The sequence below is a fragment of the Rana temporaria genome, chromosome 8 (assembly GCF_905171775.1).
Source record: "Rana temporaria chromosome 8, aRanTem1.1, whole genome shotgun sequence".
Classification (NCBI taxonomy): domain Eukaryota; kingdom Metazoa; phylum Chordata; class Amphibia; order Anura; family Ranidae; genus Rana; species Rana temporaria.
The window spans coordinates 46218007-46235442 of record NC_053496.1 but is presented as its reverse complement, the minus strand read 5'-3'; the positions used below and the strand labels follow the sequence as shown (position 1 = coordinate 46235442).

The 17436-nt window shown below is 39.4% G+C and overlaps 1 gene segment (V, D, J or C); it reads right to left on the bottom strand.

The window, feature by feature from the left end:
* Window positions 1–3346: 3346 nt before the first annotated feature.
* LOC120910348 lies at window positions 3347–6124 on the bottom strand. The segment is given in 2 exon segments: window positions 3347–4014; window positions 5713–6124. Coding segments are annotated over 2 exon segments (501 nt in total).
* Between the last annotated feature and the right edge of the window lie 11312 nt (window positions 6125–17436).

Genomic DNA, 17436 nt, shown 5'->3' with positions numbered 1-17436 from the left:
CTAACTAAACCCCTGTTTTTAACGCATACTGTTAGACAAGTTAATTTGGTTGGTAAGCAGACTGGTTGGTGAGTTGAGCTGGGAATGTTCTCTGGTTTTGTCATGTGGAGATAGACTGAGGCTGCTACCACCTCTTTGATGTACGAGATTGCTTGGTGTGCGGCTCATGGAAACTGAAGCACCAAACCACCCAACACAGTGGCGGTTCATCCATAGAGGGCACTGGAGCGCCGCCCCCTCTATGGGTTATTTTCGCCGCTGCCGCTGTTATTCAGATGGTCGGCACTCAATGTCCGGCCATCTGAAAAACGCCAGCTGGTTGGCTGTACGGAAATGTCTATCAAAGCCAACAGCTCTGATAGGCTTTCCCAATACAGCCCTCGGGTCCCGGAAGCTTATTCTCGGAGCGCACAGACTGTACGCCCCTTGAATAAGATGACAGGCGTCTCAGCCAATCAGGTTGGCCGGTTCTGGCTACCGGTAACCTGATTGGCTGAGACGCCTGTCAGTCATCGAGGGCGGGAGAAGACATCGTGGGACGTGGATGCCTAAAACCAGTAAAGGTAAGTGCCGGGCAGGGGGGGGAAGAAAGCAATTTACAGGGCACAGTGGGGACAATTGGCACAGCGGCGACCATTAAAGGGCACAGTGGCTGCATTTAATGGCATGGCACAGTGGTGACAATGTATGGCACAGTGGTGACAATGGATGGCACAGTGGCTGCATTTAATGGCATGGCACAGTGGTGACAATGGATAGCACAGTGGCTGCGTTTAATGGCATGGCACAGTGGTGACAATGGATGGCACAGTGGTGACAATGGATGGCACAGTGGCTGCGTTTAATGGCATGGCACAGTGGTGACAATGTATGGCACAGTGGTGACAATGTATGGCACAGTGGCTGCGTTTAATGTCATGGCACAGTGGTGACAATGGATGGCACAGTGACTGCGTTTAATGGCATGGCACAGTGGTGACAATGTATGGCACAGTGGCTGCGTTTAATGGCATGGCACACTGGTGACAATGGATGGCACAGTGACTGCGTTTAATGGCATGGCACAGTGGTGCAAATTGATGGCACAGTGACGGCATTTGATGGCATGGCACAGTGACTGCGTTTAATGGCATGGCACAGTGACTGCATTTGATGGCATGGCACAGTGACTGCGTTTAATGGCATGGCACAGTGGTGCGAATTGATGGCACAGTGGCTGCATTTGATGGCATGGCACAGTGGTGCAAATTGATGGCACAGTGGCTGCATTTGATGGCATGGCACAGTGGTGCAAATTGATGGCACAGTGGCTGTGTTTGATGGCATGTAACAGTGGCTGCGTTTGATGGCATGTAACAGTGGCTGCGTTTGGGCACAGTGAGACTGCAATTTTTTTTTCCTTTGCGCCCCCCCAAAAATGTTGAGCACCAGCCGCCACTGACCCAACATTAGGTGGACCTCCGCAGTGTCATCCACTGCTTTGGGGGTAGCCACCTCTCCATCTTGTCGATCCGGGTTACTCTGTGTCTATTGACCCCCTGTAGGTCTTTTTATCAAAGTGCATGAAGTCACAAGATGTTTAATGATTTACTATACGATTACAGCTCTCTTTGTTAATTCCCCTGAAGAAAGGCATTCAAGCCAGAAACGCGTTGGATACACCAGAGATGTTACAAGTATCTGTATATGTTGTACAGTGATTCATGTTTACATTTGACTTGATTTTTATTGAACTGTATCTTATTTTTGTAATAAAATGTATATATTTTTATACTAATTGATGTTCAAGTCCCATCTCTAAGGGGGTAATTCTCTCATTAAATGAATAAATCATTTTTACATTTTTTTTATAGGTTGTATTGTTTCTGATAATCAGAAATTGTTTCTAATATTTAAATTGTAATTATTTCTAATCATTAAAAACAATGACAAAAATAAATAAATACAGTAAAACCTTGAATTGCGAGCATAATGCGTTCCAGATACATGCTTGTAATTCAAAGCACTTGTATATCAAAGCAAATTTCCCCATAAGAAATAATGGAAACTCAAATGATTAGTTCCACAACCATTTATTCATAAGTCCTTCAGTTTATAGTCCATATAAAAAGATTATAGCAATGTGATAAGTTGTGTAACCATAAAATGTCCATCCACAATTGGAAGCCTCCACAAGGGGATTAGAAGCAAAATCCAGCAGAAGCTACAGAGTATAAAAGAGAAGAGAGACGCCTCTAAGTGTAGAAATATGTTGCTAAATGTTGTACCTTCATTAAATGTAACCATATTGCTACACTTACAGGCGCCTCTTTTCTCTTTTATACCAAGTTGTGACATGACGCTACTTGTATATCAAGACATCGCTTGTATATCAAGTCAAAAGTTATTAAAAAATGTTGCTTGTCTTGCAAAATGCTCTCAAACCAAGGTTTTACAGTAATTAATTTCTAGAAGGATTATAATTGTATTGACATTTAATTATAACTGAGAGATTGGATTGTATGAATGCTGGTATTGTAAAAGAAATGTCTAAAAACAAATAAAAATCATTGCAGAAAAAAAAAATGAAAATTAAGACTAATAATAACAATAATAATAAATAATACTGTTGATTAGCAAATATGAACAGTTGTATATTTTGAAAATACCTCCAGTAGTTCACTTGTTATAACAATCTTTGTATAGAAAATAAAATATTGTGTCTATATATATATATATATATATATATATATATATATATATATATATATATATATATATATATATATATATATATATATATATATATATATATATACACAGTAGAGTTTCAGCTATGCAATTTGATTTTGCAATATTTTATAAATATTTTTTTTATTTAATAAATGTTTCTTTGTGCATTCAAGGTGGGCTACAATCTACCCTTTTTTAATTTGTAATAATGCATAAAAATATGTTTAACTGAAAATTCATAAAGAGATTCTCATATTTGTAATGAGTTCATATCCTTTTTTTTATATGAGTCTATAGATAACTTTAGCTGAAATAGTTACTATATATATTATTATTATTATTATTATTATTATTATTATTATTATTATATTATATTTGTATGCATTAATACAAATTAAAAAGGGTAGATTGTAGCCCACCTTGAATGCACAAAGTAACATTTATTAAATAAATAAAAATTCGGAAAATATTGCAAAATCAAATTGCACAGCTGAAACTCTACTGTATATACAATATATATATATCTATATATATTGATATATCTATAGATATCTATAGATATCTATAGATATTATACAGTATGTATTATACATTGATCAACATTGCAGATATTTGTCACACTTACACGGCAGAAGGGAACCAGGAACTGCAATAAAATTGTCGTCATGTCCATGGCTCAGAAATGTCTACAGAATATTTTTTTTTCTCTTGCCTATATGTGAACCACATCCAACACCAGATTGCACAAGAGGCGTGTCAGAGTAAGCCACACACCTCCCTAGCATTTGTAAAATAAGTGTGTTCATAACTGGATATTATTTTCTACCAGAAATTAAAACAAGAAACAAACTCAGTGTAGTAAAATGTTTCTGATGTGGATTTGTGGGTTTGTAACTTTCAGGAAGCAATGACAGCTGTTTTTGGTATAACGTTCTTTAATACTCGAAAGTCTCTGATTAATTCCTGCAGGGCCTGGCGCTATCCTTGTGCCACTGTGGATGCTACTGGCACAGAAGTAGATCGCGCTGTCATCTACAGATACTTTACTGATGTTCAAGGTGCTTCTGAGAGGTGTATCAGCTTTTATTATCATTTTATCTTTGGGAAAATCCTTCTCCATCTGAGCTTCCTCAGCATTATATGAATATCCCATCAGGACTATAGCTCCGTCTTTCTGGCGGTACCAGTATTTGGTCAGGTAGTTGGACCTGTCATCAGAACATTTCACTGACACGCTTTCACCAATTTTGGCCAACTCGTACAGTGGGCTCTGGACCACATCAGTGACTTCTGATGCACAGACTGTAGAACAAAAAAAGGAAATAAATGACACCAGGAATAGCACACATGTGCAAAATTATAATAATAAAATTAACCTCACAATAAAGAGTTTTGCTGCTAAATGTAAAGTGTTTACAATTTAGAACCTACTGAAATGCATTTATTTTTGTTGAAATTGTGTAGATATGAAGGAAAAAATGAAATATTGTATCAAATATAACACACCTAGGAAAAAACTAACATAATAAAATCAATAAAAAAAGAGAACTTATAAAAATCATGTTCCATGCCAATTGTACCTAAATTATTATATATTTTTTTAAATACAATTAATAAGAACAATGGAGAAAACAATAGCATATTTTTATGGAAAAGGCAATAAAGCAATATTCATATTGGATAGACAAATGCATGTTCATAAAACACAATATTGTCTATTGCATGAGAAATGGGTTTATTTCTGGTAAAAGTCTGGATAAATAAAAAATAATAATAACTATAATAAACTATAATAACCTAAAACAGACAGGCATGTTATTATGCCCATGCCTGTCTTTTTTGGTTTATTATAGTTTATTATTATTATTTTTTTTTTCATTTATCCAGAATTTTACCAAAAATCTTTTTTTTTTCTTCATGCAATAGACAATATTGTGTTTTATGAACATGCATTTGTCTATCTAACAGATAGCATTGTGTTGTATAATTATTAATATTTAAAACAAAAAATATCCATAATTAAAAATAGAAGTGGCACGGAACCTCCTTTTTCTGGGTTTAAATTTAAAACATAACAAAAATAAACGGACCTCTGAAAAGAGAGATACAAAAACAAATAGCATTTGCTGCAATAATAATATTAAAGTTGAAGCTAAATATTGTAGCAAATGCCATTTGTTTTTGTATCTCTCTTTATACAGGTCCATTTATTTTTATTATGTATAAAACTTAAACCCAGAAAAGGGAGGTCCCATGCCAATTATATTTTAATTATGGATATTTTATTTTGAATAGGAATACTATAATAAAACACAATGCTATCTCTCACTCGCAAGATCTTTTTCTGTTATGTAAAGATGAAAGATAAAAAAAAAAAATAAGAAACAATATGCCAAAGATGTAGGAAAAAAGAATGACAATAGAAAAAAAAAAACCTTTAAAATAAAAAAATGTTTTTCTTCTGACAGCAAATCATTACAAATTTAGTTTATTAAAGCAGCTGCAAAGTTCCATACTGGTTTTATTTCCGTTATTCATATTGTATTTTAAATATTATTTTAAATATAACTAATTGATTTAACTAATTCCAATGTTAAGAAAAACACAATAATTATATGGTACATATATGAATTATGCATTAATTAGGGGTACCTAATAAGGTACATTAAATTTGCAGTGAAAAAAAATGACAAAAAATAAATAAACCAGAAAATATAAAAATACAACATAAGAATATCTCACATTGCACTGTCCTGATTTTCTTTTCCTATATTATATTTAAAAAGGTTAAAAAGTAAAAGAAAATTCTGTTATAAGTTCACATTAGGACTTAATAAATATTTACCGGACCAATTAGTACCAAAATGTTCCACATAATATGGTCAACCACATATTATAATGCCCTTGTTATTGATACGTCCAGGTATATGCAAAACAAAGTGCAGTAGTAAAAAGGTAGCTGCATCAAACACAGCATAAAAGAAGCAAAAATCTTCTTACAATTCAGACACCATGAGGTGAGGACAACTCTCAGGAGAAACACTTGCATCTTTTCATAGGTTCTGCATACGTAACTTTAGACACCAGGAACAAATTAGTAAAGGAAACATTGCATAAAACGAATTATGTGCCTCATAAACTAAATTAAAGAACCATTCTCTGATTGGACGAGGTTTAGAGATGGGGCAGTGATGTCACGCTCTCCACCTCTTCCAATCAGAGAATGCTGTGCATTCATTGAGAAAATTAATGGCACCCATGCCGATATGGTGACCTCTTGTATTCACAATGTAGCAAGGCAGCTGCTCAACACAGGACCCGGGAGTAGTGGAGATCACTGGAGTAGCTGTGTTTACTACAAAGATTTTCAGCTTCCAGAGGGATCACACCAGTAAATAAATAATTACATTGGTCCAAGCTGGATCAATGTAACTATAAAATATCCATAATACAAAAAATGTGGCGCTAAGAAATAAATTATATAAAGACTGATTATCTATATCAAACACCAATATGACAGTGTGAACAAATATAAGTCCACATGGTTCTCATAAGCCAAGCAGATGAATAACTGGTAGATGATGATACAAAGACACTGATTGTCCAACACCAATTAGACTATGTATAAAGGTATAAGTCCATATGGATAAACGTAAACTGGATGGATGAAAAGACCAATTCCAACAACGGTGATCAAAAACCCATGGTGATTCTTAGTAAACTAGATATGTAGTGATGACACCCACCACCAGAAGGGGAGGCTTACCAGATATAGTGAACCCAAGTGAGCGTACGCTCAAAGGGTCAATAAGGCTGTAAAAATGTAGATGGGAAGATGTACCGGCAAACACCAAAATATGCGATCAACAGGAAACAATGAAGTCTTCACTTGATAACAGATGAAGGAGGTATCAGCAGCTGGGAGATGACTCATGGAAGATGAAAAACATACCCAGGGTACATGGAGGAAATGAAAGGCACCTAGTGTGATTCCTTATAAACATGGAAAGTTTAATACCGGTTAAAAACACTTACAATTGGTAGAATAAAAAAGGACATCAATGTTGAAATGTGCATGGCAGCAGTAGAGTTCCGGCGCGTTTCGCAACAACTTTCAAAATTCTACCAACCAAGCCTTCAATTTACCCTCATGTTGCTACAGAAAAGATAAGGTGTGCCCGGGAATCTTCTTTTCTTTCCAGGTCACAGCTCATGAGCATTTATTTTTCAATTATATTTCTCGCACCCATATCGATTCGAAATTTGTTTGTTTTTTAAAATATTTCAAACATGCCTGATCACTTAAATTCGATGGCTGCACAAAAATCAGCCACTAAAGGTGCAAAATTCATAATTACAATTTTTGTAAGAAAATTCCTTTGGAACTGGAACTCAACCCATGTATGGCTGGCATTTGTTGTATCTCAGTACTCCTGATTGCTTCTGGCCTCCTTGCAGCTACTTCCTGTCTACATGCACTATAGGGATGGGTGCAAAGCATTTGTCAGGGTGGGTTTTCTAATGGTGACATCAGTGGACCATGCCTGCTTAAACCCTTTCTGCCTGGGTCATAGCCAAGAGACGGCTACAGCATGGGCTTCCAGTGCTGGGAGGGCATCAATAGACATCCTCCCGTGATCGTGTTGCTCCCGCGCCCCCTGTTGTGCGCAGGTGGCATGCTCTGTGATTGTCGAGTCCTTCAGACTTGGATAATCACAGAACACGGTAAAGGGCCACATTCACAGTGGCCCTTTACCCTGTGATCAGCTGCCAATGACAGCAGATCGCGGAAGTAAACAGAAGCTCTTTATCGGCTTTTTTCTTCTCAAGATCAGCTTGCGGAGAAAAGAGGAAAGCCGGTAACCGGCTTCTGTTACAGGGACATCTGTTCCAATCTGTGCCCACCACTGTTGCTAATCAGTGCCAACCAGTGCCACCTATCAGTGCCCACCAGTGACGCCTACTCATTACTATCAGTGATGCCTATCTGTGAAGCCTATCAGTACCCTTCAGTGCCACCTCTCATTGCCTATCAGAGCCCATCAGTGCCACCTATCAGTGCAGCCTCATAAGTGCTTCCTCATCAGTGCCCACCATTGCAGCCTATCAGTGCCCATTAGTGCAGCCTCGTCAGTGCACATCAAAGAAGGAGAAAAATGACCTGTTTGCAAAATGTTATAACAATCTATGAATTTTTTTTATTTATTTTTCCAAAAATGTTTTTGTTTCTTTAGCAAAAAAATCCAGTGGGTGATTAAATACCACCAAAAGAAAGCTCTGTGTGTGCGAAAACAATTATAAAAATTTGCGTTGTCCCGATACCACTTTTTTAGGACCGAGTACAAGTACCGATACTTTTTTTCAAGTACTCGCCGATACTGAATACCGATACTTTTTTTTAAATGTGTCCCCAAATGCAGCCATGTCCCCCCACAAATGCAGCCATGTCCCCCCCATATATGCAGCCATGTCCCCCCCCCATATCCAGCCATGTCCCCCCCATATCCAGCCATGTCCCCCCTATATCCAGACATGTCCCCCCATATGCAGCCATGTCCCCCCATATGCAGCCATGTCCCCCCCATATCCAGCCATGTCCCCCATATGCAGCCATGTCCCCCCATATGCAGCCATGTCCCCCCCATATGCAGCCATGTCCCCCCATATGCAGCCATGTCCTTCCCATATCCAGCCATGTCCCCCCATATGCAGCCATGTCCCCCCCCATATCCAGCCATGTCCCCCCCATATGCAGCCATGTCCTCCCCATATCCAGCCATGTCCCCCCCCATTTATGCAGCCATGTCCCCCTTACCGTACATGCTGCCGCCGCCGCTTGGTTAATACGGGCGGGGAACATTACAGCTTTCATTTGAATAGCTGTAGTCTTTTTTAGGGCCGTGCTGCGTATAGACACTCCCCCTTGCTCGGGATTGGACAGTTCACCCGAGCAAGGGGGAGTGTCTATACGCAGCGGGAAAGACTACAGCTATTCAAATGAATGCTGTAATGTTCCCCGCCCATATTAACCAAGCGGGGATGCGTGTGAAAACAATTATAAAAATTAGGGTTGTCCCGATACCACTTTTTTAGGACCGAGTACAAGTACCGATACTTTTTTTCAAGTACTCGCCGATACCGAATACCGATACTTTTTTTTAAATGTGTCCCCAAATGCAGCCATGTCCCCCCACAAATGCAGCCATGTCCCCCCCATATATGCAGCCATGTCCCCCCCATATATGCAGCCATGTCCCCCCCATATCCAGCCATGTCCCCCCCCATATCCAGCCATGTCCCCCCTATATCCAGCCATGTCCCCCCATATCCAGCCATGTCCCCCCCATATCCAGCCATGTCCCCCCCATATCCAGCCATGTCCCGCCCATATCCAGCCATGTCCCCCCATATGCAGCCATGTCCCCCCATATGCAGCCATGTCCCCCCCATATGCAGCCATGTCCCCCCATATGCAGCCATGTCCTCCCCATATCCAGCCATGTCCCCCCATATGCAGCCATGTGCCCCCCATATGCAGCCATGTCCCCCCCCATATCCAGCCATGTCCCCCCCATATGCAGCCATGTCCTCCCCATATCCAGCCATGTCCCCCCCATATATGCAGCCATGTCCCCCTTACCGTACATGCTGCCGCCGCCGCTTGGTTAATACGGGCGGGGAACATTACAGCTTTCATTTGAATAGCTGTAGTCTTTTTTAGGGCCGTGCTGCGTATAGACACTCCCCCTTGCTCGGGATTGGACAGTTCACCCGAGCAAGGGGGAGTGTCTATACGCGGCGGGAAAGACTACAGCTATTCAAATGAATGCTGTAATGTTCCCCGCCCGTATTAACCAAGCGGGGATGCGGCGTAGCGGCGGGATGCGTCGGCGGGGAGGGGGGGGAAGTATTCTATTTCGGTATCGGGGGTATTTGCGGGAGTACGAGTACTCCCGCAAATACTCGGAATCGGTCCCGATACCGATAGTAGTATCGGTATCGGGACAACCCTAATAAAAATGTTATATGGGTACAGTGTTTGCAAAGTGAAAGAGTGCCGAAAGCTGAAAAGTGGTCTGGGCGGGAAGTGCCTAGTAAGCAAGTGGTAATGTGTGTTGACACTAGAGGAGCTGAACTGGAGGACAGAAGCAGAATGTTGTCACCCTATAACAATACCAGAAGAAGGGCCGTAATGGCAGGATCACCAGAGATTATTATAATGAAAGCTGCAGATTAAAAATATAGAAAATTACTTCTGAAATCACATTAATATGATTATATGAGACTTTAGTGATTGGGTTTACATTTCAGGGAATTAGACAGTGTATTTCTCTTTTAGTCATAAATTCCAGCTTACCAGAATTGTTCCTAAGTGTGAACTCAACCCCACATGAGAGATTCAGTGTGCAGGCTCAGGACAATCAGTTTTCTATATATATATGACATACTGCAGAGCATGATCCCTACCTTCGGAGACTGAGCCACAGGGCAGTATTCCAACATGATAATTACCCCAAACACACCTCCAAGGCGACCACTGCCTTGTTAAATAAGCTGAGGGTAAAGGTGATGGACTGGCCAAGCATGTCTCCAGACCTAAACCCTATTAAGCATCTGTGGGGCATCCTCAAATGGAAGGTGGAGGAGCGCAAGGTCTCCAACATCCACCAGCTCTGTGATGTCGTCATGGAGGAGTGGAAGAGGAATTCAATGGCAACCTGTGAAGATCTGGTGAACTCCAGGCCCAAGAGGGTTAAGGCAGTGCTGGAAAATAATGGTGGCCACACAAAATATTGACACTTTAGGCCCAATTTGGACATTTTTACTTAGGGGTGTACTCACTTTTGTTGCCAGCGGATTAGAAATGAATGGCTGTGTGTTGAGTTATTTTGAGGGGACAGCAAATTTACACTGTTATACAAGCTGTACACTCACTACTTTACATTGTAGCAAAGTGTCATTTCTTCAGTGTTGTCACATGAAAAGATATAATAAAATATTTACAAAAATGTAAGGAGTGTATAGATAGATAGATATATTGGGCCAAATTCTCAAAAAACCTGCCTAACTTAACTTTCAGCAGTTAAGTTACACAGGCGTTAAATTTCTACCTAAGTGCCCGATCCACAAAGCACTTAACTAGAAATTACACGCCGTGTAACCTAAGTGCCTCCATCGCAAGGCGGTCGTCTGCTCGAGGGGGCGATTCCTATTCAAATGAGGCGCGCTCCCGCGCCGGACGTTCGGCGCATGCGTGTGACGTCATTTTTCCTGACGTGCATCGCGCGAACGTACTTTACGCCGGGCTTTGTGGATCGCGACGGGACAATAAAGTTGCGTCGGGTAAAAAAAAAAATACGCGCCGGGAATTTTTTTTTTAAATTTTAAAAAAAACGCGGCGATCGAAAAAAAGGTTTGTTTTTACAAGGTCTAAACAGTTTAGGCCTTGTAAAAGCATCCCTACTTTTACGTATGCAAAACGTAACTTACGCAGAAAACACAAAGCTAAAAAGCTTTGTGGATCTGCCTAAGTCCTCATTTGCATACGCAAAGCGGCATTTCGACTCGAAATGCCCCCAGCGGCGGATGCGGTACTGCATCCTAAGATCCGACAGTGTAAGTGTCTTACAGATGTCGGATCTTCTGACTATCTTTGGAAAAATCCTTTTGAGGTTCGTTTCCAAAGATAGCCACAGGGATACGCAGGCTGAACAGCAGTTCCGCCTGCGTATCTCCTTTGAAGATTTGGCCCATACTGTGTGCATAATTATTAAGCAAGTGAGTATTTTGACCAAATCATAATTTGTATGCATATTGTCCAACTCAAAGCTTTATAAACGTGAATGCTTATTGGAATTAAAGTGATTGTATAGTCTATTTTTACACTTTGAACTACAGGTAAGCCTATAATAAGGTTTTTTACCTGTAGGTAAAAAAAAAAACTCCTAAACTGTATATTCCCCTCGCAATGAGCCGCTGACTGCAGCGGCGCATGCGCACAGGGGATTCTTGGCTTAAGGCACGGCAGACACTGGACCTTGCCGGAAAGAAGTCTCCCGTGCACATGCGCCGCACGTGCGAGTGACGACATTGCAGCTCCAGCCACTCACAGCGCTGGAGCCGCGATACCCGGAAGACACTCCGAGGCAACATGTCAGCTACCTCAGCTTGGACTAGGTACCGTATTTATCGGCGTATAACACGCACAGGCGTATAACACACAGCCTAACTTTAAGAGGGAAGTTTCAGGAAAAAAAACTTTCCACAGTATAACACGCAGGCACAGTTTACCCTCTATTTTCAGGGTAAAAAAGTGAGTGTTATATGCCAATAAATACAGTAAGTTACTGACGCCTCGTTCTAAGGTAAGTATTTCATAATGAGCTAGTAGGCAGTGCAAAGAGCAGACATGTGGCTATCAAACTGAAGTAAATATACATCTGTGGAGGGGAAGGTGTACAAGGATAAGTCAAGGAAGGGGGGCAAAAAGGATAAATGGACTTTGTTTTATTGTGCAGTTATCTTTTAACATAGACCCAAGAGTGACCTTTTTGTACAGTATTCTCCCTTCCTTACCTCACTGTGAATACTGCTGGCACAATAGTAGACTGCACTGTCTTGCTCAGAGACGTCAGAAATGTGTAAGGTGTTTTTCTGAGCCGTAAATATTTGTATTCTTATCCGTCCATTTTTAAATTCATCTTCTATAAAGACATCCACAGTGCTGGCTGTGTTTCCGATCCGTCGTAATGCTTCCCCCTTCCTCAAATAATACCAGAATTTATCTTGAAACGCCGTGTCAGCATGTTCACAGTGAAATGATACATTGTTCCCTGGATGTACTGAATGGAATTTGGGCTCTTGAATCACCTCTGCAGCTAGGCCTACCGCTGGGGAAAGAGAAAATTATCAGGTTTAACTACTTGCACCTATTACAAGTCTGCCTATTGCAGATTTGCCGATTACAGGTTTGGATTTGGCATTACGAGACTCACTGGCCTTTGCTCTGACTGTAATGTAACTATTGCTGACAGTCCAAAATATATTATATAGCCTTTTCAGTATTTACAATGTGAAACTATGGCCCGGATTCACGTACGAGTTACGCTGGCGTATCTCCAGATACGCCGTCGTAACTCTGAGTCCGAGCCATCGTATCTATGCTCCTGATTCTTAGAATCAGTTACGCATAGATTTGTATTAGATCCGACCGGCGTAAGTCTCTTACGCCGTCGTATCTTAACTGCATTTTTACGCTGGCCGCTAGGGGCGTGTACGCTGATTTACGCCTAGAAATATGTAAATCAGCTAGATATGCCAATTAACGTACGCCCGGCCGACGCAGTACAGATACGCCGTTTACGTTAGGCTTTTCCCGGCGTAAAGTTACCCCTGCTATTTGAGGCATACATGAAGTGTACCAATGTTAAGTATGGACGTCGGGCCAGCATCAAATTTTTCACGTTTTATGTCGTTTGTATAAGTCGTTCGCGAATAGGGCTGGGCATTATTTACGTTCACATCGAAAGCATTGGCTTCTTGCGGGTTAATTTGGAGCATGCGTGCTGGGATACTTTCACGGACAGCGCATGCGCCGTTCGTAAAAAGCGTCATTTACGTGGGGTCACATGAAATTTCCATAACACACACCCACATCTACCACATTTGAATTAGGCGGGCTTACGCCGTTTTATTTACGCTACGCCACCGCAACTTTGGTTTGAGAATACGGCACTTGCCTGTCAAAGTTGCGGACGTGTAACGTAAATTGGATACGTTACGCCCGCACAAAGATACGCGCATTTACGTGAATCCGGGCCTATGTCTCTATAAGGACTATAATACTTATTCATTTGCGGAAGTGACTTATTGATCTTTTATTCATATTTTTCAATCTTTACTAGCAAGAACTCCAGGAAAGATTAGTAAACATTTAATGATATGAAATAAAAGTTGTAATAGTACAGTGTGAAACTACTATTTTGTAGTAGTGATGTATACAAATCTTATTTATTTTTTTCAGATATTTTTCTCTGGGAAAGATTATTACATATTCATATGCTATGAAATAAAAGTTTAAATATTTTATATGACCTTTACACATTTTAAATTGTGAAAGTCAGTCCTATGCAGGGACTATCTTGCAGTAGTATTGTATTCATAATTTCTTTATTTTTAAATATCTTTCTCTTGAAAAACTCTGGGAAAAACAAATACATATTTAATGATATGAAATAAAAGTTAAAATATAAGATATAACCTGTTTTGCAAAATTTCAGGCCTCCTTTCCTCACAAATGGTCATGGTATCACTTTTTGAGGAAACCTTTTAGTTATGCACAAGGAAACCCTATAATTTCCTCACTGTGGGTGCTGCTGGCACAGTAGTATATAGCGTTATCCTGAGCTGAGACTTTATGGATGGTCAGGAGACTTTTCTCCACTGACACCGCTTTAATAAATAGTCTTTGATCTGTAAAATCATTTTCCATGCTGGCTGTATTTGTGACAGACGTGTGTCCTATTAGTATCAGTGGCTTCCCCCTTTCCTGGCGGTACCAAAACTTCATAAGATACTGGGAGTTGTTGTGTTCACAGGTCAGAGTCACATTGTCCCCCGGACTTGGCAAGAGCAATTTAGGATATTGGAAGACATCAGTAGCCAGGCACACTGATAAAACAGGTAAAATGGTCATGTATGTAAAATTGAATGTCATCAATATAACTTTGCATGAATTTGCAGTTTAGGAATATTTCAATAAATTAACATTTATCCAATAATGCACTTTCAAAAAGCATCCAGGATAACTGCAGCATATGCAACATTTTCTACAAAAATTTTTAGGGCTATTTGGCTACTGAGCTGGTACAATAAATGACTAATTTGTAACATTAATTAAAGCGGGGGTTCACCCTATCGACGGGAAAATTTTTTTTTTTTTTTTTTTTACCTTAAAATCAGGCATTGTAGCGCGAGCTACAGTATGCCTGTCCCGAATTTTTTCCCCCCATACTCACCTTGTAGTCGTCCATCGAAGATACCGGGGAATGGGCGTGCCTCTGGAGACGAAGGATGATTGACGGCCGGCTCTGGCGCGTCACGCTTCTCCGGAAATAGCCGAAATAGGCTTGGTCTTCACGACGCGTGCGCATAGCCTGTGCGCAGGCGCCGTGAAGAGCCGAGACCTACTCCGGCTGTCTTCGGGGAGAGTGACGTGCCAGGGCCGGCCGTCAATCATCCTCCCTCTCCATAGGCACGCCCATTCCCCGCGGGAGCCGAAATCTACGATGGACGACTACAAGGTGAGTACGGGGTTAAAAAAATCGGGACAGGCATACTGTAGCTCGCGCTACAATGCCTGTCTCGATGGTAAAATCATGGTATTGTGGGTGAACTACCGCTTTAATAACATTTATTACAAACACCTAAATGAGGCATGGCTATCTCCTAAGAACATTATGGGCCCCTAAGCAACATTGTTCAATTATATTGTGTGAATTCAATAGGCCCAATATATTTAATTATTAAAAAAATTATAAATAAACATATACAAGTAAAATAACTGGAACTAAAATGTAACCTGACAAAATATAGGGATTTTTTTTTGTGGAACAGTTGCTTAGATTTGAAAAACAGGAAACTTTCCTGACACAAAAATGCTCATACCTTTGAAAGCCTTGCTAATATGCTTGCATGAGGAAATACAAGAAATGCTATTCATTAAACATCAAAATACTGTAGAGTATAATAGAAAAATCTGAAATATTGTTACCATAATCTGTTTAATTAAAAAATCTATTAGAAAGAAAACATTTTCTTGTAAAGTTATTGGAAGTAATGAGTTAACATTTTATGAATCGTCTGCTAGTAAACTTAGTAAATTTCTTTGATAATGTTTTATAAAGTAATAAGGTAAAAGTCTTATAAAGATTATTAAAATGGATACAATTTGTTATTGCTGATATATATACATAGATTTATATATATATATATATATATATATATATATATATATATATATATATATATATATATAACATATATATATATATATATATATATCTATATCTATATATATATATATATATATAATATAGATATATATCTACAGTATATATCTATATATTTCTATATAGATAAATCTATCTATCTATCTATCTATCTATCTATCTATCTATCTATCTATCTATCTATATATATATATATATATATATATATATATATATATATATATATATATATATATATATATATATATATTAACATTCAAAGCCAGGTCAAACATATTGATTGGAGAAGAAAAAAAAGAACAAATTAATTCAAGAAAATACAATCTGCCATGTAAGAAACCAAGGACATTAGAAAAAAAAACATTCAACTCTATAGTGTATCTTGTTGCATTTTTTTTTTGCTGCAATTATTGTAATCTCATTGTTATATATTGCGTAAATGAATAATATTTTACAATTTTTTCACCTACAATGTAGACAATACAGTGTGATCAACAGCTGAAGAATGGGTTCCATCCTCCAGGTTTGACGTAGAGTGATACAAGTCAGAAAATTGCTGACAAGAAAGAATGGTTTAAGAGAGAAGCTGTTATCCAATCAGAAAAGGTTTATTGATACAAGCTTGAATAACTAGCTGTGCCTCCCAATCGTACTACTCCCACATTGTGATTAAAATACATACAGCATAAAAAAAAAAGGCTAAAACATGTCCCAGGAACATTAGCATTTACACTATAGCACTAAAATGCATTTTCTTTCACCAAAAAAGTTATATATTCAAAATGTTTTGATTACCTCTGCTCATTAGATGAAATATAAATTCTGATTAGTTAAATTAATTATATTGTCCATTAATTGATAGTTCAAGTATTACTGCAGATGTATAATCCACAGGTTTATATGTATCCTGTTCTTTATGGGGTAGTGGAATACGTTATTTCCTATTTGTATTGTATTTAGTATCAGATTTGTGGTCTCATCTCTTCTGTGCCATATGGTTGTGATGTTCCGCCGCCATAACTGTATAATGTTTTATCACATTTTGTAGAATATTGCTGACACCTGCACAGGAACTGATATTGAAATAGGCAGTAACCACATTGGTCTGACTTTTATTTTTCAATTCCTAGAACTACGGTTTTATACTGTAGGCTACGAACATTCTCTTCCTGATCCTCCCTAAGAGAAGAAGGTAAAGAAAGAAGCAAGAGAAAGAAGTGTGTGAGAGAGAGAGAATAAGAGGGAGAGGAGAAAAGAGATAATGAGGTAAGGGAAAGCAAGAAAGAGTGGGACATATGGAGGATAGGAAAGGGATGCTGCACCTAATCGCATTGTGCTGCGGCACCATGTGTGCTGATGCTTGGAGGTACCATTAAGAATTAATTTGGATAGCCTTAGGCTCAGTTCACTCTAGTAAGGGTTGGAAATGCATGCATAATTGTGTGCATTCCCGACCCGCACTATGAAATGCTGCACTTTAGCAGACACGCTGGGCAATCTTGCATACGCCAAATTGCATGGTGCCACAGCACCATGCAATTAGGTGGAGTGCAATTTCAAAAAAGGGTCAGGGACTTCTTTCCTCATGTTTCTTGCTGGTACAGCAACCCGTTCAAATAGATGGGCTGCTGTACCCACAACATGTGCATGCAAATGTGCCCCACTAATGTCAACCAAGGCTGAATGATCAGGAAGGGAGAGAAGTAGACAATGA